Source organism: Dicentrarchus labrax, unplaced genomic scaffold (assembly GCF_905237075.1).
Source record: "Dicentrarchus labrax unplaced genomic scaffold, dlabrax2021, whole genome shotgun sequence".
NCBI classification, from domain to species: domain Eukaryota; kingdom Metazoa; phylum Chordata; class Actinopteri; family Moronidae; genus Dicentrarchus; species Dicentrarchus labrax.
Window position 1 is genome coordinate 21873789 of NW_026136721.1, and position 24854 is coordinate 21898642.

Consider the following 24854-nt stretch of genomic DNA (forward strand, 5'->3'; position numbering starts at 1 on the left):
CTCAGTGCGTGTGTGTGCTTACACAAAGTCTGGTCATGCGCTTAATAGCTATTTAAGCCAGGAAATAGGAATGGGCCGACTCTTGGGGGGCTACAGTTCTGCAGACAGAAAGGAGCAGCATGCACAGTCAGAGGTAGGAAATACATTACACTGATGATTTTTCGCATAAGGAACTGTATATTGCAAGAAGCCTTACAACTTATCAGTGTGAATGTTTGCTTCAGCACCATTTACAAAATAGATAGATAGATAGATAGATAGATAGATAGATAGATAGATAGATAGATAGATAGATAGATAGATAGATAGATAGATAGATAGATAGATAGATAGATAGATAGATAGATAGATAGATAGATTCTTTATTTATCCCGAGGGAAATTCAAATGAAAAATGAAAGAGTACATGAGACTAATGTACAATTAAGCTATTGGCAAATAATGTGGATATGCAACAGAATGCCATATACCAGCCCATGTTGCACTAGCTGAGTATTATGATTGAGTCATGCATTCATCATTTATGATATGCAGTATCTATTCTAAAACACAAGTTTTTGTTTTTTAATTGGTAACTTTTCATGGGTGGTTGCTATCAATCTTTTGTTGTACAATAATTGCTCCTGACAAATTATCAGCCACTCCTCCATTCATCCCTCATCAACAAGCTTCAAAAGACAAGCAAATCTAACTCCAAAAAAGGTTAAAGCAAATCGCTTGCCGTCTATAGTTGAAAGTTGTTTCTGAACTTGCAAGAGTTGAAAACTAATGGCTTTGTAAATTATGAATAACGACTCGTGCTGCCTGCAGGGGCGTGTAAGAAGTGAAGTTTCGGAATAATGTTAAGACAATTGGCTTTAACAAGTGAACATAAACCAAGAGTGTTGTTCTTGAGATTAATTGAAGTGTATGTCTGCAGTGTATTGAATTTTTTGTCTTCATCTTACAAAATGTGTGCTGGGATATACTCAAGCCTCCTTACAACCCTGGACATAATAAGTAGTTTAGAAAGAGACTGATGGATGAATGTATCAATTCAATGTACAAGCAATTCTCAACATGTAAAATGTGACTCTCTCTGTTTCTTTACATTACTCTCCCATCTAACTCACTTCATTCCTTTCACATCCTTCTCTATGGATTTTGGTAGCATGTGGAGAGTGGGTCTCCTGGTGGTCACCCTGTGTGCCACCCTAACGCTGGCCCAGTTCCCCAGGGAGTGTGTGACCCCCGAGGGGCTGCAGAGTGGCCAGTGCTGCCCATCTCCTACAGGGGCGGCGGGGGATGAGTGTGGCTCAAGCACAGGAAGGGGACAGTGTGTGACCATCGCTGCAGACAACCGGCGCCACGGACCCCAGTACCCTTATGCTGGGCGTGATGACAGAGAGAGGTGGCCGCTGAGATTTTTCAACCGCACTTGTCAGTGTAATGGGAATTTCAGTGGCTACAACTGTGGGCGATGTCGACATGGGCTGACTGGACCAAATTGTGACCAGAGGATCTCTGTGGGTAAGAGAAGGGATGCTGTCTTAAATCTGCATTGATGACCTAAAAAGTTGCCAAAAAAGTGGATCTCAAAGAGGTTAATACATCAGTAAAGGGGATGAAGGCAGCATTTATTATTATGGGAAAGAAATGTCCATGTAAATTTTGAATAGCGTTTTTCTTTCCTCCTCTTTTCTTTCATTCCTCCTGTACCCCGACAACCCCTTATTCTCTCTCTTCCTGCCTTCCTGTCTTCCTCCACCCCATTAACCTCGCTCCAGTAAGGAGGAATATCATGCAGATGAGCTCAGCTGAGAAGCAGGCGTTTGTGAACGCTTTGGACCAAGCTAAGAGGACTGTCCACCCTGACCTGGTCATCTGTACACGACGGTACGTGCATAAGCATATATATTACAATATTACCCTAATGCTGTATGGGCTTCATTATAATAGAAAAATAATGGTAAACATATTTAACTGATTTAATTTCAAAGGAAGTCTGATCTTTACTCAGCTGCTCTTTGGTCTCGTATCAAGACTGAGGAACAGACAGTTTTGCCCAAGGACCTGCAGGCTCAGTCTCGCTGAGTCTGGCAGTTGAAAGTTAAGTAGTATAGCTATGGGTGAAACCATGCTGTGTTTTGAAAATTATCAGGAAAATCATAAAATTTCTCATGGCAGCTTTCTGTTTAAGCTGCAGGTGGAAAAACAAATTATCAGTTTAGACAGGAGTAAAGGGATTTATAATCTTCTAAGTAACTGTACATAAATCTGTGAATAACCTCCTTCCAAGTCAACTGAGGATTATAGTAGATTAATTTTTTAAGCAATTCTCAGCTGCAGGTAGAAGAACTCTTTTAACCTCTTAATAAAAAAATTAAATTTCTCCTGTATTAATGGCCAAGCCCGGGATCTTAGCTACAGGCCTTCTATTTAAAGTCACACTTGGAAGCTACGTGCAGAAATAAAATGTACACACAGAGTCTACCAATTTGTAGTTTAAAAAAGCATATAAAAGCATATAATATCACACATCACTGTTACTGCATTGAAAAAAAAGAGGATAAACAGAGCAGTGTGGAGGAATAAACAAAAGGTGACATTTATCCTGCTGCTCCCCTCATCTGTAGATACCAGGAGGTGTATGGACCCGATGGCAACACCCCGCAGTTTGAGAACATCACCGTTTACAACTACTTTGTTTGGAGCCACTACTACTCAGTCAGTAAAACCTACCTGGGGCCAGGCCAGACCAGCTTTGGCGGGGTAGACTTCTCCCACGAGGGCCCTGGCTTTGTCACCTGGCACCGTTTTCATCTACTGCAGCTAGAAAGAGACATGCAGGTGAGTAGAAGGAAGGAAAGGAGAGACAAGGAGGGGGATAGTGAAAAGGAAAGGGGGAAGCAGAGAAGAAGGCTTTTGGGCTGATTGAGTGAGGAAGCAGGAAGTGAGGATGGCAGAAGAGATGATAAGGCGACAGGGAGGGGAGCTTTTCTGGAGGACAAGGGGGGGGGAATGGTAAGAAAATGAGGCAAGTAGTGACAAAAATAAGGTGAATGAAAATGACATTCAGGAAAAATTGTATTCTTTACACATGCATGTATCTATTGATCCAGCCCTGAACACCTGCACTTATTCCATCTACTGTATGCAGGACATGCTGGGCAACCCTACCTTCGCCCTGCCCTACTGGAACTTTGCCATTGGAGGCAGCGAGTGTGACATCTGCACCGACGACCTTCTGGGAGCCAGGAGCTCCTTCGATATGAGCTCCATCAGCCCCAACTCTGTATTCTCCCAGTGGAGGGTCATCTGTGAGAGTGTGGACGACTATGACAATTTGGGCACCGTCTGCAACAGTAAGGACGGTTGCATAAACACACACTGAACTGCACTGTGCAGGGGAATGGTGTTGATACACAGCGTAGTCTCAGCTGCATCAGAAAAGAGGGCAAAGAGCTCATAAAGAGAGCATGTAGAACATAAGCTGCTATAAATAATACCTCACAGCTGTTGTGCTGCATTCGATATTGCTCGCTATTACCACAGTTTGTTTGAAACTCCTCGACTCGTTGAGCAACTTCTTCTGAGTTGCTTTGTGCATCCAAAGTACCGTACACTGCATCTTAAAACGCTAATTTTTTAAACTTTTTTTTTTATTCAGATAGCCTAATTTCTCTAAAGCAGACATCAGAACACACAGTAGCTTTTCAAGACTTAGTTCCCAATGGGTCAAGCGGTTTAAACCAGAATAAGGAGACTCTGTGTAACACTGTAATAAGCTGGACTTCATCAGATTTGCAGGGATTGGATCTCATTCCACACTGGCACCAGATTACAACCCCAACCTTTGCTTTAGTTTTCAAATACACTTAATTCGTACAATATTTTCCTTTCATCTGGTATTGTGGAATAATAGAATCAACCCTCTTTTACTGTAGTGCTTTACTACAAACACATTAAGAGGGGTCCTTTTTGAACAATTCCATATGTAAGAAAGGAATTTGGTAACAGGTAGAACATGTGAGTGGGCAACGTGTGAGTGATCTGTCTCATTAATCCCCTTAGAGTCATGACAGGTCTGGTATTTCCTGCGTCAACAAGCAACGTCTCCTTAAATGGGTTAGGGGGGTTGCCTCATTTGTGCATGTGCTTGTTGAAGACAGGAATCTAGCAGTCTACTGGTTCCTTTGATCTGAGGGAATAATCTTCAAACAGACAGACAACTCAGTTATGTAGCCTTCTGTTTATGCACTCGTATGTGTGTGTGTGTGTGTGTGTGTGTGTGTGTGTGTGTGTGACATGTGGGAGAGAAAGCACAAAAAGAAAGAAAAAAAGAGATCACGCATACAAGAGGGGAAAAAAAACTTCTGTTCTGTTACAGAGCTCTCACTCACGACTGTTGACTTTTAGTGAATTATTAAAAAAGAAAACTGCCATTCTGTCGTGTTTAAGACCGATCAAACTAGTCTAGACTCCCACATGTAATTAAATAATACAACATTTCTAATCATCTCTCTTTCCATTTCTGTGGGGACCACTGGCCTGTGTCTGAACTACAATTATCCAAAAACCTGCTCAAGTTATCTTTTCTCTGCAGAAGTAATTATATTTCACTTGAGTCAGATAATATTATCTCTGACCTTGGGTTCTGTCCTTATCACCCAGACACTGAGACCAGTCCCATCAGGAGGAACCCAGCGGGCAACGTGGCTCGGCCCATGGTGCAGAGGCTGCCAGAGCCCCAGGATGTGTTGGACTGTCTGGAGCTCAACACCTTCGACACGCCACCTTACTACTCCACCTCTTCTGAGAGCTTCAGGAACACCATTGAAGGTGCACAGTAATGTGTCACATGGTCAAAATCAAAGCAGTATTTAAGATTTAACATCTCCCCGGCAACCAAAAGGGGATATTCTGGTTCTGTCGGGCTCAGCTCAGCCTACAAAGCTGCTGAAGTGCCATGTGACTGCACAGATACAAACACGAAGCCAGAAACACACACACTAAACCCTCCACCCACATGCACATATGGTTAGCTCCAATACAGCATTCTTTGCTTCTAATTTGGATAAATCAGAGCTTTCATTTAATGGCTTTGTTGTTTGTATTTTGTAGGATACAGCGCCCCCCAGGGGATGTACGACCCAGTGATCCGCAGCCTCCACAACTTGGCCCACCTCTTCCTCAATGGGACAGGTGGACAGACTCACCTCTCACCCAACGATCCCATCTTTGTCCTGCTGCACACGTTCACCGATGCAATCTTCGATGAGTGGCTTGGCAGGCACCAACCGGGTACACACAGAATGAACTATATGTAGATACAGAAAATAACCCACTCATAAGGATGACTGGAGAGATAAACAGATTTTTTTCTCATCCTGCAGGTGAAATAGTTTACCCTGAGGAGAACGCTCCTATCGGGCACAACCGGAGATCCAACATGGTTCCTTTTTGGCCTCCTGTCACCAATGCTGAGATGTTTCTCCCTGCCCCAGAAAACCTGGGATATTCCTATGAGGTCCAGTGGCCAAGTGAGAAGCAGCACACACACACACACACACACACACACACACACACACACACACACACACACATGCACACATTCACAAAACCCTAACCCAAACCGATGACGTTTTTTCACAGCTCGTGCCTACACCCTGTCTGAGATCATCACCATAGCCATTGTTGCAGCAGTGCTGGTGGTGGCAGTGGTGGGCGGCATTATTGCCTGTGCCGTGCGCTCCCGCTCCTACCGCTCAGCCGAGGCCCTGGAGCCACTGCTGGGAGAGACTTTCCGGCGCTACTCAGAGGATGACCGGAGGTTGGACAAATCACAGTCTGTTGTCTAAATCTGTGCCTTTCTAGAGAGGCCTTAACATTTTGTTTCAGTTTTTTTTTTTATTCCCTTACTTCTTCTAATAAAGTTGAACTGGGTTTGAACCCAGAATCTGTGTGTCTGTGTCAGTGTATTTGCTATAAATTTCAGGGCTGGCGGAGTCTGGCAGATCTTTTGTTTTTGACACATACAGCAGGAGAGAGAAGCCAACAGGTCAGGCTGCCAGGAGCAGCACAGCGTTTAATGAATGGGCGAATTGCTATTGGTAGACAATATAAGGCACTATTTCTCCCCTATAGTGTCTCCTTTTTCAGCTCCCAGGTACATGTTGCAAATAAGTTCATGCAGACAAAGTTCTGTAAGATAAATGGCAACCTTCATATCTTCATGTTTAATTGTGTGTGTCAATCTGCACTTAATCTAGGCCTAGAACTGTGTATATAACATGCTTTACGATATGAACAGAACACAGACGGGTCCTAATACTAGAGGCCTTTTGCTGCAGGCTCAAATTTGCTTGTCTGAAGCCTGAGGCTAACAATCTTATTAAACCACTTAGATGTAATGCTGCTTCTCACCAGTGATCAGATCAAGCCAATGCAATGTCCATGTCTTCATAACAGCACATACAACGCCCTCATGTGGATATAACACATTACTGCGACAGGAGACGATTCAATTTACAAGTTGCGTACCCCCCCCCACACACACACACAATTATTAGTCCATATATTTAACTCTAATTATGCTAATTAGAATTGTAAATGAAGACCAAAATATCTCGCTGCACATAGGGCATTACAGGTTGGGCTGAATGAGATCTGGACAGTTTTGCTAGACCAACAGAAAGCTTCAACAACGAGTTATATGATCTTAAAAACTCGATATAAATTCCACATAAAACCCTCATTAACCTTTTAACTCTTTATGGAACGTTAACCCAGCAAAATACATCATTAACTAGACAATGTCACCTTGAAGCTGCTACATACATTCTACACACTGTTCACATTTGTTTACAGCTGTACAGAAGACTTGGAGGGTTGGAGAACTTGAACACACCCAGAAGTGACGACTTCAGTGTCAAGGTCATGGTCCTGTCCTGAAGGCTGGGATTCTGGCTCAACTGGGCATTTTTATATAAAAACGTGTCTTGCCTTATGATTGACAGGTTAGGTTGCTACAGTAGGTTCTGAACTGCACACTGCATACAAGAAAAATAGGCTACTTCCTCTCTCCTGTCCTGACCTCTTCATCATCGCCACTTTGGGCCTTTGAATCGGAGTCTCTCAGAAATTGTTGTAATTATGCACAATAGCAATCACCCAGCATGCATGTATTTATGATCCCATGTTGCATCTGTTGAGGATTAAGCCAGGGCTGTGGCTGCTATTGACGACAGAGATGTCACGTCCTCTGTGAACTGTTCTGGATATTTTTAGGGGGCTGATGTGCAGTTTACCTTTCATAATTTAGTTAGTGAGTTTTGAAAAGACAGAAAATAACATGTTTTGTAGACTCTGTGTCTTAAATTTGACCATTTTTAGGAAGAGGAAAATGAAGAAAAACATTAATAAATGAAACAATTATAGAAAACAGCATTTACACCAACATGTAGAAAAACGGGAAAATATCACAAATAACAAAAATTTTCAGGTTTTTCAAAATCGTGTAGAGGGGCTGCTTAAGACACAGTGTTTTTATATATATTGCTACATACATATGCATATGTGTATTGGAGGAAAGAATTGATAAAGGAGTGAAAAGTCCTAATGATCTGGACTGAAAATAGTGGAATTATTTGATCGGCAGATTCTTGTTTTAATGAGATGGAGTGGTTTTAAAACTCATAACAAAATAATGCACAATGTCATGCGGTGCTTCTCTGCTCCAACTGCATGACTGTATCTAATTATTTCTTGCTTCAGGCAAAGCCACTGAATAAAACAGCATAACATAGATATGCATGCTTCTCTCCTGCAAATTTCCCATCAGTCCAGCTCATTGTTTGTATGAACTGTGAACTGATTCATAACTTTAATTTACTGTAACTACTGTAGACCTACAGTATGCACAGTGGCTACAGCAAATCTGCCTGTCAGGATATTTTTATCTTATGGAAATCAAGATTTTAATGCTCAGCACTTGACTGAATTACTTAGGATTGGCATTTTTGCAGTGCAGGCTGGTGTCTTGAAAATAATCTCATGGGAATGGATAGAGGAGAAGAAGATAATATTTTTTGGATCCATCATCAGTTGGCTGTTCTCTCTGTACCAGCAGGTTACACTGACAGCAAAAAGACACAATCCTGTGGATTTATTAATATGGATAGATGTGACAGTCACACACAGAGCAATCATTTGGCCGCTACTACCCTCCTGGGAGAGAGGATCATTAGTGCCTTTCATGTCAAGTGTACTCTCATGAAAGTCATCTTATTCTCAATGGTAGAAAAGTACATTACAGTTTTGCAATTACATAGATGGGCCCCATTGTAAGTTTTAAAAGATGGTAGGAAGGGCCATGCAGTGGAAAAGTTCCCATTGCCTGTGGCTTGCTGGCATACTCCTCATAAATGTTTGAAGGAAAGGGAATTTGAGCCTGCTTGTGAAAACCAGCAGATCAGTTTTCTTGCTTAATGAAAGAGCAGAAAGGGAGATGTCATTGCATCTGATCTGCCCCCTGCTTCTCCCACAAGAGCTGAATCCATTGAAGTTTACATGATAGAAATCTATTATTTAAAATATGTAGATTTGTTTTTAAATGCAAAACATGTAGAAGATATGGTAGCATTATTCTCCACAAAAGGAGAAGCATTATATTCTAGCAAACATCCCAGTTAAATGCACAAAAAGCATTTGGACATTTCTCCATCAAAACCCTCTTCATGCCAGCCTTTAGGTAAGGCAATCGTTCATCTGGAGAAGGATAAACCAGCCTGCGATGGCGGGGTTTCAATAAAGCTTGCAATGTGAACAGATGGCTTTGATTAATGCGGAGGCTCCAGACAGAATTTCCCTAGATACCTTCTATTTCCTAAATGAGACATTTGTGTGCAAATGTATTGTTTGTCAAGTTGTCACCAGTAACTCCAGTAATTAAAATGAAAGTTTTGTGCATTTACAAAACAATGGCACAGGTTTACACCCCGTTGGCGTATCTCTGACTCAGGTTGAAAATGTCTTTGTCCTGATATCTTCAGCTTTCTGTACGATGTTGTAGCTAATCCACCTCTCCTCTCCTGTTGTCACTCTAATCCTTACTCTGTGATTTAGTGCTGCCCTGTCATCCCATGATATACTGTATGACGCACTCTTCATCCTGGCACCTTGACTAAACTTGAGTGATCCTGAATATGTATTCATGTTTGACAAAGACAGAGAGAAACAGTGGGGGATAAAGAACATAACCACGGCAATAAAACATCTCCAAGGCAAAATTCAGCTCACTGGTTTGGAAATAGATGCAAAAATATGCATAAAATGCCAAAAAATTCTCGCATCCATCCTTAAAAAATGTAACTGCAGGCACAGACGTCCTTGTTTAACAGTTCAGGAAACTCAGATTTTCTCAAATACTTCTCTCTGGTCTGCATCTGTGGGCTTTGAAAGTCAAACAATGTGATATCCACTGGCTTATCCTACTCAGTATTATTCCAGAGAGAGACATCACAAAGAATCAGATAACAAGAAATACTTCTGTGTTGTTGTTAGCCCTTATTATATAGACAGAGGTACACCGGGAAGTAAGTGAGCAGAATAATAGAGGTTCTGAACTATAAAAAGTTTTGTATACAAAACTCTAACAAATGAACATTTAATAAGATCACTTACAGTACATTCAGTTATACAGTTACACAATGCCAAACACACAGGTGTGTGTGTTTGTGTTGTGGCTCTCAGGACTACTGACATAAATGAAATAAATTGACTGTGAAGAAATCATAAATATCACAGTATAAATAAATTCATATAAAACAGGTATGAGAAGGTTTCTAAATAAAGATTGCACATTAAACTGTAACAATACTTATTGGAAGTCCTAAAAAAAAACAACCAATGAAGTTAAAGATTATGAAAACATTAATAAATCAATAAATAAATCTCGCACAGCTGATATTTAAAGTAACTGGTATTAACAGCTGCTTGTAACAGATGTAACAAATTTAGATTTTTTTTCCTATTCTACCTGTTTAACATAAGGTGGTTATCATTGCTAATTATTAACATGTCACGCACAATACATTGATTATTCAAGCAATCATGACACTCATTTAATGATGAAAATATGAAAGTAAAGAATAAAAGACTTTTAAAGAAAATGTCCTAAAACCTTATTGCCATACAAAAGATTGGCAGAAGCACTTGGCATGTTTTGGGGTCTTAGGAGTTTATCACAGTAGTTAACTCTGAATGAACAGTAGTCTAGAACAGCAGTAAAAACATGTAATCTGGTTTCTTGAGAGATATTTCTAATGTATTCATATATATGGTGGATGGTAATTTATTCATGAGTGCGTTTACGTGGGCAATGACGCATATCAATGCATAACTATATTTAAAATACCTTGAACAGGATAACTAAGACATCAATTGGGACACTGCGGTATTGGCTTATTTAATATCAGCTTGTGGTGCTTTGGTTTCGGTGAGCATCGCTTCCATGGTCATTTAAAAAATATTCTGTTTATATGAATATAGAGACATAGGATTCATTTAACTTAAATACATTAGTTAAAAAAACAATACCTTCATAGGAATATGAGTTTATATCGGGAATACTGTGTGCATGTAAACACACCCAGGCTGTCTGTGCAGTTAGAGGTAGCTTCCCCAAACTAAATACCTTTACTCTTCTACCCTTTTTATGATTTTAAACTAAACAAATATTACTTTACTTTTACATTTGCCTTCTCAGATTTGCAGTCCTACAGGAGGCAGCTACGTTATTTTATGGGCTACTTTGCAAAGACCGAATGAGATAACACACAATGGGCTGTATCTCAGGAGAGTACAGTTAGAACTACAGTTCCCTTGGTCTTCTTCAGGATGTCCACAGCTTCAGCGTGAGTCACGCCCTCCAGACAGTGTCCATTCACAGCAATGATCTGATCTCCACGTTTCAGCCTGCCGTCCTCTATGGCTGCCCCCTGCAGAACACAAACGTGCAGATCAGAGATTATAATGTGTTTCCACTTTTAACACAACACTGACAGATGCAGACAAAAGACAACAAAAATATGACTGTAATCACTGAAAGAAATGTCTTTCTAAATTCCATCCTGTTTAAGATATTAAACATCTAAACAAGATGTAAAATGTAATAACATAGCACTATTACAATACATTATATAGGATGCAACACATTTAACCAATGATGTACTCTCTCTTACAATTCTAAATAATTCTTTTTACAAGTTATAGCATATTTAAATCATTATTACTCACTCACCAGCTGTTAATGCCTTAAGCCTTTTGACGTTTATAATCATGGCATCCTACCTTTGTGCTCATGTCTCTTATATGAATGAACACACAGAGATTGCTAGTATAACTGAACTCCATGCTGTGCTGAGATTAGATTTCTGAATCCCAGGTTCCCCAGGAAAGATTTCTCCCTGGAGGTTGTCCTCTCACCTTGTTGAAGACGGTTTTGATGTAGATCGGCAGGTCTCCATGCGGGCTGCCGAACCCTCCGACGATGCTGAAGCCCAGGCCTGATGAGCCTCTCTCCAGAGTGATGGTCTTATACATGCGAGCACTGTGGAAATAGAATGGAAAACAATCTGTTGCTGGGCCTGCAAGTGTGCAAGATTTTGAGAGCAAGTGTTGCAACTGAAATACACAGTGTGTGTCTGTGTGTGTGTGTGTGTGTGTGTGTGTGTGTGTGTGTGTGTGTCTGTAAAAGGAGTATCTTATCTCACCAGGACAGACAAAAGGTGAGAAAAGGGTGAATAGGTGAATTTCTATTATGCTGTATTTTGTGTGTAGTGGTGAATCCCAGAATTCTCTTTTGTTTTCAGAATTAAAATATAATATTTAACCTTAGGGTTGGGTTGCATGCTTTGTACAAAGGGCTGCAGCAGATTTAAGACAAATTTACCAACGTTTCTTGAAGAAACAACAAGTTACAAATAATTATTGGTTCATGTAATGAATATACTTCTGTCCCCAAATTCTGACGTTTTACAGTTACAGTTACTTCAGATGTTAGTTTAGTTGATAAGCTGCCAAAAATGGAGCGAAGCCTGCGAGCTAGTTCAGGCAGGTCAACTCGAGCTGTGCTGATTACACACATGACCTGCCTTATTCCATAATCACTAACCAATCGCACCCTTCCAATCTGGCAGTCTATTTAAACTGCACAATTTCCCAGCTCTCCCTCTACTCTGTCAATGCCGCTGTTGCCCTGCATCCGTATTGCTGCTCTCTAAGCTATTGCTGCTGCTGCTGCACTGTAAGCCCCACCACCACCCCAGCATCCACCTGTAGGCTCCGACTGGGGGTTAAGGTATTTGCGCATCACTCCCCAATATCTCTATGTAAACATATCTGTGGGGAGTGATGAGGTTCGGAGCCTAGACGCCAAAGTCTAAATATGCTATACTGCTTAATAAACATTCCAGTTGGCTGACTGAAAAAACAAAGTGTTATTGTCATGAAGGAATTAAACAAAAAAATTGGTCCGTGGTATTTTTAGCTGAAAACAACCTAAAAAATCAATTGAAAACAAAGCAAAATACAAGAAACACTGCAGCTCCTTCTGGTCAAAAGAGCATTTGTCCCAATGCTTCTCACAAAGCGGCTGCAGGTTCTCATTATTGTCAAGGGGGACTAGGGTCTGGCTTTGTCCTTATTCAGTAAATAACCAAGAAAGGGACCAAAGTAAGATTGTGCAACAGCAGGCGACTGTCAGGAAACCAATCCTCACCGGAGGTTGTTGTGAAAGCGGGGCAGGCTCCCGGACTGGCCTGATGACTGGGCATGCACATCATTGATTTCCTTTGTGCTGCACCCTCCAGAACCCGATGCCACCTACATATACAAACATACAAAGTATTCAACTTTTTTTAATAAGTAAAAATGGAGATAGACAAACATATTTCTAAAGCTCTTAACTGAGTCAGCTATGAACTAGATGGACAATAATCTGAAATCCTACTGCTGTAATAACACTGCCATGATTGTCTTCATGTTAATACAGAGGGAGTAATACAAATATAAATCCGTTTGATGTTTTTCTTTTTTCTTACACACAGTGTACTTGTCAAGAACAACTTGTTCCTTACAAATACCTCTTTTTCTCTCTTACTACAAAAGTCTTTCTGGAGGCTTATTAACATGAAGACAAACAGTGTGAAATCAGTGCCAGACACACTATTGTCTCAAAATTACAGTACTGCATTCAAATGTGAAACACTGATAATGAATAGATGACTGAAACTATAAACTATCTAATTTTTATTCCTTGTCAAACAATTTGAGATGGAGTTGTTTTTTTCTGTTAAATTATATCTTGCTGAGTAATAATGACCTAGAGGAAGCAAGTGAGAACAACACTCAACTTAAAGTTGCTGATGTTATTGCAACTGTGTGCCTCACAGGCATTATAGATGAACTGCTGTATATCTCACTGTGACATTACCTGCAGACTGATGGCTCCGGTGGCGTTCTTCAACAGGACTCCAGCTTGGACATGAGTCATTCCCTCCAGGGACACATCATTGATACTGAGGATCCTGTCTCCTGTCTGATTGAGACACACAAACAAACTTGTAACTTTTATTGACTTATAGAACATTTACTTCCTGGAGACATAGCACTACATAACCAGAGAACCCCAACCCTTACCTTTTTAATATGTCTATGAGAGTGTGTTTGAGACACAGTATTTCTATGTAAAACTTAAAAGATCAAGTAGGCTCACCCGTTCTATTGTAACCCTTATGTTGCCAGTGCCTAATTAATATGCATCTTGTAATATGCTAATTAATAAGCATCTGTGTGTGCGTCAATTTTATTTTACCGTAAAAAAATATCTTAACACTAAGATCAAGTCATTACACTTAAATAAATGCTTAACAATGTGAGCACTGACTTTTGGACCCCATACAGGAGGCGAGGCCACATGATGCAATGACAATAACAGGTCTTTCCCCAACACACACACAATACACACACACCCACCCACACACACACACACACACACACACACACACACAGGCACTTAGAACGACACTCCCCACCTGTAATTGCTGTGTTTTGGCAGCCAGTCCATTGGTATCCATGGTAGCAATAAAAAGAGGTATGTTGCCATGGGGACTGCCCACTCCTCCTGCTACACTGATGCCCAGTGAGTCACATGGACCCTGTGGTGACAACACACACACACACACACACACACACACACACACACACACACACACACACACACACACACACACACACACACACACACACACACACACACACACACATTATAGACATGTTAGACATTGCCTGTGAATCATATGGCAGATTCAGCACATGACACAAACACCTAATGTTGTGTAAGCCTGGGGTCCAGCCAGGTAAGGAGGTAATGGATACACAGTATGTCTAATTAGGAGTTGGTTATTCGAGGTAAAAGAACAAAAGCTCTTTCAAAATATCGATAGTCAGTTTCTTCAAGGCTGTATTATAATAACAATTACTGAGTATTATTTCAAGATTTCATGCCTTACCTTTTGTATTATTACTTTTCTGATGTCAGGGTAGTCTTGAAATGCTGTGGGAGGAGAGGGATATTATGCATTATAATCAGACTGAAAATGTTATAACAGAATTATTTCCACTAAATAATTAACCATCATAAGAGCAAATGTCATGATTGTTTTTGCTTTCAGGACATGAGGGCCACTCACAGTAGCTCCCTGTTTTGTCATCGGTCTCCCTCTGCTGGCTGAGTGAAGCATCACATCCACTTGAGGTGGTCAGTGTGGAACAGTTGGAGTCTTCGCTCTGGATAAAACAAAACTTAAAGTACTCCTACATTCACAAATTACTATTGTTAAAATAGTTCAAAAGAGTAATAGATGAACTACAGACAATATTAAAGGGATTGAGCTGGTTAAAGAAAGTCTGGACTCTCAATACAATAGAAATCATAGCTAAATCAAAAAGGTAAATTCATAACCTGATAACAAACACCTGATAATAAATTTTTACATTTTCTTTGATAGACTATCATTAGACAGACATTTGTTGTTAGACACAAACAGTCATGGGGACCAGTTTACCTGATTCTGCTGTGAGTACTGCAGCCCTGCTTTAAAACGAGCCACCTCCAGTTGGACCGCTCCAGTGCAACTCTAAGAGCGAAGTGACACATCTCACATAAGATGATGAATCCATAAGAAAATGTATAACCCACTACTAATTAGTTTATAGATTTTGTATGTGTAAGTGTAAATGTGTCAGACCTGTAGAAGCTTCTGTGCATATTCCTGTGATGCTGCACGAACATCCTCCCCATTGATTGACAGAATCTGGTCACCTAGCAACAACCTGCCATCTGAATCTGCTACGCCTCCTCTGATGACGTCTGACACAAAGATGCCCGTGTCATTACTGTTGGAAGAAAACAGAGGTCAGAAACGTGTCTGTTCCACGCTTATAGAGAGCATTACAGTATGTGATCTTTAAGCCTGCTGTTCTGCATAATGTCACACTTGATTGAGTAAATACATGAAGCTGCATAGAAATCTGCACCTAAACTCTTCAGAAATAATGTGTCTTGTGTGTTCCCTGCAGTGTCACCCTGTGGCCTGGCTCTCTAACCTTTATGGTGATTATTGGATTGGTTGCTGGAACACTGTGTGATTTCATTATGTGTTTATCACACATTATTTTTACAGTAATGATCCCTGTTGCTACAGGGTCCCTGACCCCTAACTCTCCAAAAAAATGAAATCACTTCTGGCATGTATGAAAGTGAATGATATCTGATACTAAATTAAATATAAATATGATAGATTCTGAAAGAATTTCTGACTTTTTAGCCATATTAATCTGAGCTTTAAAGCATTTTTCATATTTTTAATGATTAGCAGGCAAATAAGAGCAGTTATACTCACACATCCAGCCTGAAATTTTTGGTTTAGGTCCACAGTAGTGGCATGATTTAATAAATGCATGGCCAACTTATGGCCTACCTATTTCTCATCTTCACAAGGTGCAAGAGGTGAAATGGTAGAAGGTAAATGGACTGCATTTAAATAGGCCTTTTCTATCTTAACGGACAAAGAGCTTTACAATTGTCCTCAGTTGTGAATTCACCGATCCACACCCACACACTGACAAAACAATGGCGACAGAGCTACCATCCAAGGCACTTGTCGGTCCATTGGGAGCAATTTCAGTTTCTTGGGACACAAGGACACTACGAATGTGTAAAGTAGGAGGTGGTGATTGATCCGCCAACCCAGAGATTGGACGACCCACTCTACCTCAAGCCACAGCCGCTCAAAGTGGTGTATTTGCACTCATGTCACATTTAAAATACAACAGTGTTTGTTAACATCATTATCAAACTCTTCCCATGGTTTCACTTACAGTTGCCAGGCAAAATGCTTTTTCCAAACTAATATCTCATAGCTATACGGTCATTGGAAGATCTAGACTAGATCTTCAATTTGAACTTTTATGTCCCATAGTTTTTAACCTACTGTATGGTAAAATGCGGTTATATGTACCTGAAGGAAACAAAAAAACATTTATTCTCATCTTTTAGTCAACATTATCAACATACCTCTTCCCCACAGTGGTGAACCCAATCCCCTCTCCAGGACGAGGCCTCAGCTCCAGGCTGAAGACGTCCCACAGGTCCTCCTCCCTGTAGGCCTCCTGGTGCCTGAAGACACACAGGCGAACCCGCTGGGTGGTGAGACGCAGCACGCCAATAGCCTCGTCGTGAGTGGCCTGCCGCAGGTCTATACCATTTACCTAGGAGGAAGTGAGAGAAATGGACACAGGCCATAGTTGTATAATGGGGGTTAGAAGACATTGGAGTAACTGTATTTATATCACAAACGACAAATGGATTTTACTACGACTAATGACAAAGAGTGCTTTATCTTGATAAATGGCTACATTAAGGGCCGTAGCATCAATCTACAAGCAATCTACATGTCATTGCTTTCAACAATCAATGCTTCCTGTTCTGCATGATTTATGCAGTGTTGTGCATACTGATTTAGTTACTTTTGTTGTCATTTCAGCATTTTATTGTCTTATGTTTGTATTTCTGAACCTGTCACTTCAGTGGTTTTAGAACATCTTGCTTAAGGACAACAGTTTAAAATAAGCTGTCTGGACAACACTGGCACATTTACAGAAATGTTGACTAATGTTAATGCACTTATAATAAATGGCAGTTTAACATGGTGGCCTCTGTGGAAGACCAACCATTCCCTATGTAAATAAAAACAGCATTCAAAGGTAACGCAAACACAATGATTCTTATTTTCAGGTGATAAAAGACTAATTAAAACATATCCTTGAATATTATATTATACTTCCACAAATCCTAAAACTTTAAAACATATATAGCAACAAGAAACTATTTGCTATGTGAGGATATAGTGGAGTAATAGTGTCCTGAGAAGAGAATGTCATGACAGTCCCATTGCCTGTGTTGCTATCCCATTCTATTTTATTCTCTGTTATTTGTTTGCAAAGCATGTTAGTGCTAAAACTGCTGTTTTTCTCATCTATGTCAGTGAATGAAGGACTTACAAAGGGTGAATCATGCAAAGCTACTCTAGTGGAGTCTCTGTATAAGAATACAGAGCTGGAAATGAGCATAATAGGTCAGTGTAAATTTTTTTTTTTGACGGTGCATTTGTACATGCATTATACCATTACATGACATCATCATCTATTTTTGGCCAATTAGTTTATTTCGACCAAACCGACATTTTTGATTGTTGGAAAGGCTAACAAAGACTGTTTTAGTGACTTTTATTTTATTCTCTCTGGTTTGAAGTGTGTTTTATGATTATCTTCTGGGTAAAATTACTAGTTTTGTCAGTGCAGTCTGGTCTGAGATGCTGGTGCTCTAGTGCAACATCTAGTGGTAAGATAATTCCATACATACAACCTTTAAACAACATTATAATAATATAAAGTCATATATATGTATAACATAAAAAAAATGACATACATGGCATTTGTTGGACAGGGATGAAATAAAAACACAAGACTTTAATTTTGATCAGTAAAATTAATAATCATGAGCCCACAAAAATAGTTCTTCGTTGTTGAGTTGGGAAAAAATTCAACAATATGGGGCAATACCATTAGAGTTTCATTAAGTTTTATGACCTAACTATAATCAATTGCCATCAAATCACAATATATTTGGATAAAAACTTTGACTGATGTCAAATGTGTATATTATGGTATCTTTGTGTGTACCCATAATACCTCTAATATCTGGTCTCCAGACTGCAGCCTTCCATCTCTCTGTGCTGCTCCTCCATCGTTTACTTCATGGATTATTACTGCCCCCTGGTGTAAAAATCAGAAAACATTTTTATTATTACAGAGAATCTAATCCAGCTAAATGTAATCAAAATTGCACTGCTTAGTATTTCCGACAACATTTACTTATTTTAAAAAACATAGAAAGCCTAAAAAGCTATTTCCACAATACAGCCTCACTACTTTCACTCACAATGTTTGTGCATATGCATTATACAAGCCCATGTTGCCTAATTTCACGCTATAAATCATGATTATTTAGAATGATTAAGAATTGATTTTATTCTGCCAAACAGTGTTTAAATGAAAATGTTGATGTCAAATATCAACCAGCTGCTCTCACCAGCAGAGTGTCAAATCCTCCTACGATACTGAGGCCCAGGCCTACATTTCCTTTACAGATCTCTATGGTGGTTTCCCTGCCAGCCAAGACTGGGCAGCTCAGGGGGTCAGACGTTGTAGGAGCTGATCCTAGCCAATCAGACCGCCCTGTAGGAGAGGTCTGCAATGTATTAAGGGGTGAAGAAGAGGAGGAGACAGAGAGGGTTAGGGCAGAAGCAGGAGACAGAGAGCAAGGATAGGAAAGAGATGCTGGGGGAGGTAGAGAAGATGAGCAGGAGAGACTCTTGGAGCGGCTGATGGAGAGCTTGACAGTGACCCGGTGTTTGAGAATCAAGCTGGAAACCTGAATACAGAGAAGACAGGTGAGTCATAAATCATTAAATCAGCTTGACCTTGAAGTGTGTATTGTGTGTGTGTTTGTACCTTGTCCATTGACAGTCCTGCCACAGGTTCATCACCCACTGCTACAATTCTATCTCCAACCTTTATCCTGCCATCCTTAACACACACAGAAACATGAATAAAAAATGGAAGATGAGCAAAATGCATGAAAGCGTATGTAACAGAAGGTTGGGGAGGAAGTGATATAAAAAATCAAACACACCCTCTGGACAAATATCTGAATAACTGTTGCCTGGGGCCCTACATGAAAGCTTATTAGTGCATGTCGACATCACTTTAAAACATGGGAACCATAATCTCAAAGTTAATCTGGTTTAAATATTACCGAGAGCCTAGAGCCATCCCATCACAGTTTACAGCGTCATATATTGGACAGTAATGTGGTGCTCATGTGTGCCTCTTTATTCTGATAGATTATTGATTACCAAAGTTACAATCAAGCTATTGAGGCTTGACAGATAATCTGATGAAATTACGTGCAACCTGTGTGCTGACATCATTCTAAAGTAATGACTAGGATGAGGTGTACTGTGATGAAGGCTCAAGTCACTCAGATGACACTTCTCATCAGAAAAAATACAAAATACAAAAACAATACCCAGAATATAAAGAGAATAATGATTGAGCAACAAAATAAGGGCAAGGTTATTTTCAGAAATTTATTTTGGACTGGATTTATTGTGTGTGTAAAAGAAACTGAGGTTGTGATAAAATGTAGTGGTGGAATGTAAAGTACATTTACATTTACTTGTATTTGACTATTCACATTTTATGTTACTTTATACCTCTACTTGACTACATTTCAGAGGCAAATTTGTACTTTTTACAATTTTTGACAGATAGTTACTTTGAAGATAAAGATTTTATATATAAAACATTTGACCAACTTAAAAAATAAGATGCATTGTTATAGGTATATCCAACAATGGATAAAGTAGTTTGGCTCCAATCAATAACTTACAGTTGCTTACACCTCAATGTACCTGTAATAATAATCTATTAATGTAATATAACACTCTGACAAGGGTCACATTAGTGCTTCTACTAAAATCAAACTATGACAGCTATTATTAATAATAATATGAACAAATAATTAATATGACAGGTAAGAGAGTAGAATATACATGCACATATATATATTATTGAGGAAGATGTTGCTAATTATGATGATACTACTGATGATGTCACACCTTACTGGCAGTGCCGTGCTGAATCAGGGACCTGACCACCACTCCTTCCTTGGACTCCTCCTCTGCCAGGCAGAGGCCAAGACCAACGTGATCCTGGAGGGGGATTGAAAACAAAAAACAAAAGGAAAACCTTGAACCAAGAGTTATCAACGCTAATAAACAGTGTTGTCTGTATTTGCTCTCATTTTCTCTAGTATCAAGACTGTTTTTGCTACAGTAAGTTGTTTGATACCAGTCAACTGGTTGCTTGAACTGAGACATGTGCAACTGGAGGCCTGACAATGGTTAATGCCAAGATTTACTGAAGGTACTGCACCTGAGGTAGGATGATGTGCTGGGTGTCTGTGGATAATCCTCCAGGCTCTGCAGAGTTTGTCTGGGAGTCGACTGTGTCCTCACACTCTGTTCTGGATCCCTGGGTCATTTGACCCATAGCTGCTTTATTCCTAGTAAAACAAAAGCAAATCCTGATAAATAAAAGTTTGGGAGAAATGTAAAGGCCACGAGGAATTCCCTCGACATGTCCTACCTGATGAGAATTATCTTGACTTTAGACGGAGCGTTATTGATGATGGTGGACGCATTTTGGTGACTCCGTCCGTACAAGATCTGACCATTGATCTAGAAGAAAAATCACATCATGTGCTATTGCCTCATTGATGTTTTACTTTATCCCATCCATCGCAACATTAGTCTGCCATCTTCTTCTCACTCCCCTCCCCCTCTGAGTCGCTCCTCTACCTCAATTTTCCTCATCTTCTCTATTACACGGTTGCTCATTGCAAGAATCCAGCCCAGCAGCAGCCAGCCTTCAAATGGTAATGTGTCGGATAAATCTACTGTGCAGGTACTCAACACTTTCCACTCATCCACCCCTCCTACCCACAACCCACTGCTCTCCGGTTGCTGCTCCCAATTTTGACTATGATATGTTGTCTTTCTCTAGAGCACCAACCCGTCTTGGCCCCTGAAAACCCTCCCATCTGTTAATCTCAACCATCCTGTCCCTTACTGTCCCAATTCACTCTCCTCCTTACCTCCAGTAGCTCATCTCCAACCCATATCCTCCCATCTATACCAGCAGGTCCCTGAGGATCTATATCCGCCACATAGACACTCATGCGGGCCCTGGACCCATCCTTGTTCCCTGTGAGGCTGATTCCCAGGCCATGAGCCGCAGGGTCCTTCTCCAGCTCAATCATATGGAGCTTCCCAGACAGGCTGCCATAACGCTGAAGCATCTTTTCTAGGAGAGAGGCAGAGTTAACAAACGGGAGCCTGTTAGGAGGAGGATATGACGGGTAAGCCAAAAAAAGTGAGATGCTACATGTGATGACTGACACTTCATGTGGAGAGGAAGCATTACACCCTAGAGGAGCTTGTGTGAATGTGTGTTGCTGCAATTTGTCTGGAAGGGATGATGTCAGTCATGTTGAGGGAAAGGTGAAGGATGTCTGTGTTTCTGTATAATGCACATAATACAGTATGACTATATGGGGCTTGTGTGTGCAAGAGAAGAGGTATGTGTGTGAGAGTGCATGCGCATGTACTGTATCACTAAAAAACATGACACTAATTATATATATGTGGGTGATTGTGGGTTTCTGTGTGCTTGATAATTTTTCTATGTGTACATGTCTTTATTCGTGTGTATTGACTTGTGCGTATGCACACAAATATTTGCAGGATTCAGATTTAAATATATGTATATAAGCACGGTCACATAGACTTTCTTACAAGTACAAGTACACAAGCATGTTACACATTCCTGCTAACAGTTTCATGCTATTTGACTGATCTCCAGGAGGTGGTACCATGCCAACAAACATAACAGTACAGTAACAGTGAAGAAAGAGCCTGCTGAGCCTGCTAGCTAGCAAACATGTTGATGTTAACAACACAGGTTTCAGATTTTTTTTACAAAAAATCACATTATACACATTTATTATACCTCAAGGACTCACACAATGGATTTTTACGGAGCCCCCCTGGTGACATTGGATAAAAAAAAAATAATGCGTGGCCATTCGTTATTATCTCGTGGCCACAAGATAGTAACGCGTGAGCACAAGATAATTATTGCAGTCATTTCCATGCAGAGACTGTTGATTGTTAACATGGACAAGATTGAATTAATTTCATTTTATTTTAATATAGGAATGAATTACAATGACATACTTCAGTCACTTGCGGTTAAGCATGGAGTAATTCTTAGCAAGACACACCACAACACAACACAACACAACACAACACAACACACAAATGAGACTGATTTGCGGACTTTATCAGGTCTTTTTTGCGGGGTTTGCAGCTTTCCGATGACGTCACTTCATAACGTTCCCATGGCAACAGGAGGAAAATTGCTGTTCTTGTGTGAAGTAAACACGCAACATTTGTCAACTTTCTGCGAAGATATATGTGACTTTTTTGCAACGAAAATGCAGGGATTATGAAATCATGCATATATGCATCATTTGAAAATAAATAAATGTGCGGACTTTGGCTGATTATGCGTTGAATTATGCGATCGCATAATTGCGTTTTTCTTGAGGGACTGCATTTAGCATTACCAACAGTGACATGTCCGGCTTCACTTAGAGCCCGTCATAGCATTATTATTGACATTACACTCGCCATGACAATAATAACAAAGCTACTCTTGAATATAAAAGCAGGCTATAAACTACCTTTATTCATGAATAATAAACAGCATCACTGACAGCTCCATATGGATAACCATCCCGCTACTGAAGGTGAATTATCTCGTGGCCACGCATAATTCTTTTTTTATCCAATGTCACCAGGGGGGCTCCGTAGATTTTGACTGTATACAGAAACTTTGTTTGTTTAAAAGAAAACTCCACAGGGCATTTTTAATACTGTATGTGCATTGAGCAAACCAAACAATGGATACAACTAAATAACGAGAAAAGTTACATACTGTACAGAAAAACATACATAATGTATTCACATTGTAGTTCGGGCCTGGCCAACTGGCTTCACATGAGAATAGCATGAAAATAATCATAGCATATAATGGACCTTTCCGTAATGTTCCAAATTGTGATAAGTAATTTCTGAATGTGTGACACTCATGATATTTTTAATTTTGAATTTTCTTCTTTAGCTTTTTGTTTTATAATGGATGTGTATAGCACAAAGTCTTAATGGGCCAGAGGGAATCATGTGACCTGCACTGTGTGACGGTGGCCACTAGACTAATATTGCCACACCGCTCCTGTTCCTGGGGGCTTTGGAGGATCCCTGTGTATGTCTGTGTGACGTCTTTATGATGCAGACTTACTCCAGCCAGTGTCATCCTCGTCTTCAGCTGCCATCGTGATAGGTGAGGTGGCAGTTATGGGGCTTCTCCAATCCATTCTATCTGATGTCGACGAAGGTACCTTGGGAGAAGTTTTTGCATTATTGAACAGGCAAAGTTGGAGATGCCTCAGGGGTCCTTCAGGCATGAGTTGGACTATCCCTGGGGCTTGTTCAGTGTGCTTGATGTAGCAGTGAGGAAAAACTGACGAACAGGATGAATTAATGAACACGGTTTTAATGTCAGCTAAAAATAACATGAAAGATGACCAGAATCATGCATTATTTTGCAACCACCTCACAAGTGCAAGGAAAAATAACTTCAAAAGAATGCACTGTCTATTTAGAGAGTTATGCATCTCCACCAAAGAGAAAAACAAAGGGTTTAAACAAACAAGGTAGCTGCATGGGACTTTGAACTACAAGTGTTCTATCTACAAATATGCACGTTAATTAAGTTTTTGGAAGTTGGCTTAGTGCAAATGCTAATGCAAGGCTGCTTCTAAGATGCTGCATACCCATGATAGCACTCACACACATACGCACATACATACAAACACACACACCCACATGCACACACAACAATGTACCAACCTTAAAGGGGGTGGGAGTGAAGGGGTTTGTATGGGAGAGACTAAGGAACAGACCACTGAGAGTCTCTGCTTCCTACGATCATGAGGGGAAACACAGATATAGTCCTATACACATTACCGTCAAAACAGCAATCCCCCCTAAAAAAAACCCTTAAAAGCTCTTTCATTCTTCTTGGAATGTCATGTAGGTGTTACTGACTCATCATTCTATATATAATATAGTGTATACATAACATACACTATACACTACAGCCATACACAGCCAAACATTAGTAACTCTGTGGGAACAAAAACTGAGAAAAATGATTTCACATTTTGTCATCTGTTCCAAACAAATCTAAAGTAGTGGTCACAACTTCTAAAACACAAATAAGTAGCTACATATATACATAAATGCCATGTATAAATGCTATACATTTCAGTGAATATCATTTTCCATACTATACTATCATTATCTCAAGGCTGCAACAACAGCAATGTGAAGCTCAGAGTATCTAGTAGATCAGTGTTACCTTGCTGCTGTGTGAGCTGGACTGTGGTGCTGGAGTTAGCCTCTCATGGTTGGTAAGCATAGGGGACTGTGGGCGAAACACAAGATGCAGAGTAGGCAGATGAATGTCTATATGGCTGTGAGACAGAGATGCTTCAAATAGTGC

The 24854-nt window shown here is 40.2% G+C and overlaps 2 protein-coding genes across 7 annotated transcripts in view; one reads left to right on the forward strand and one right to left on the reverse strand.

The window, feature by feature from the left end:
* The first annotated feature begins 16 nt into the window (after positions 1-16).
* On the forward strand, positions 17-5937 carry tyrp1b (tyrosinase-related protein 1b). The gene is made up of 9 exons (XM_051385294.1): positions 17-133; positions 1150-1508; positions 1766-1874; positions 2615-2828; positions 3139-3343; positions 4653-4820; positions 5103-5282; positions 5375-5521; positions 5634-5937. The coding sequence occupies exons 1-9, from the start codon at positions 120-122 to the stop codon at positions 5837-5839; spliced, it is 1602 nt and encodes a 533-aa protein (XP_051241254.1). The 5' UTR covers positions 17-119; the 3' UTR covers positions 5840-5937.
* Positions 5938-9629: 3692 nt separating this feature from the next.
* Positions 9630-24854, reverse strand: part of si:dkey-92j12.5 (multiple PDZ domain protein) — a 40537-nt gene continuing 25312 nt past the window's right edge. For 3 of the 6 annotated variants that reach the window (XM_051385269.1, XM_051385268.1, XM_051385265.1), the window contains 20 exons: positions 24711-24776; positions 24200-24271; positions 23589-23688; positions 21322-21530; positions 20814-20905; positions 20601-20730; positions 20285-20377; positions 19116-19190; positions 18694-19035; positions 18294-18377; positions 16618-16811; positions 15290-15437; positions 15107-15178; positions 14732-14855; positions 14552-14595; positions 14075-14197; positions 13474-13578; positions 12760-12863; positions 11466-11589; positions 9630-10978 (listed from right to left, as the gene is read on the reverse strand). In XM_051385269.1, the coding sequence (XP_051241229.1) occupies positions 10832-10978; positions 11466-11589; positions 12760-12863; positions 13474-13578; positions 14075-14197; positions 14552-14595; positions 14732-14855; positions 15107-15178; positions 15290-15437; positions 16618-16811; positions 18294-18377; positions 18694-19035; positions 19116-19190; positions 20285-20377; positions 20601-20730; positions 20814-20905; positions 21322-21530; positions 23589-23688; positions 24200-24271; positions 24711-24776 (2448 nt within the window). In that variant the 3' untranslated portion in view covers positions 9630-10831. The remainder of the gene's footprint in view (positions 10979-11465; positions 11590-12759; positions 12864-13473; positions 13579-14074; positions 14198-14551; positions 14596-14731; positions 14856-15106; positions 15179-15289; positions 15438-16617; positions 16812-18293; positions 18378-18693; positions 19036-19115; positions 19191-20284; positions 20378-20600; positions 20731-20813; positions 20906-21321; positions 21531-23588; positions 23689-24199; positions 24272-24710; positions 24777-24854) is intronic. The other 3 variants (XM_051385267.1, XM_051385266.1, XM_051385270.1) reach the window with 3 other exon arrangements.

What these genes read in the sequence shown, in the direction of transcription:
- tyrp1b (XM_051385294.1), top strand. An exon ending in AGCTAGAAAGAGACATGCAG is followed by an intron (nt 2,829 to 3,138) that starts GTGAGTAGAAGG and finishes TACTGTATGCAG; the next exon opens with GACATGCTGGGCAACCCTAC. An exon ending in GCTTGGCAGGCACCAACCGG is followed by an intron (nt 5,283 to 5,374) that starts GTACACACAGAA and finishes CTCATCCTGCAG; the next exon opens with GTGAAATAGTTTACCCTGAG.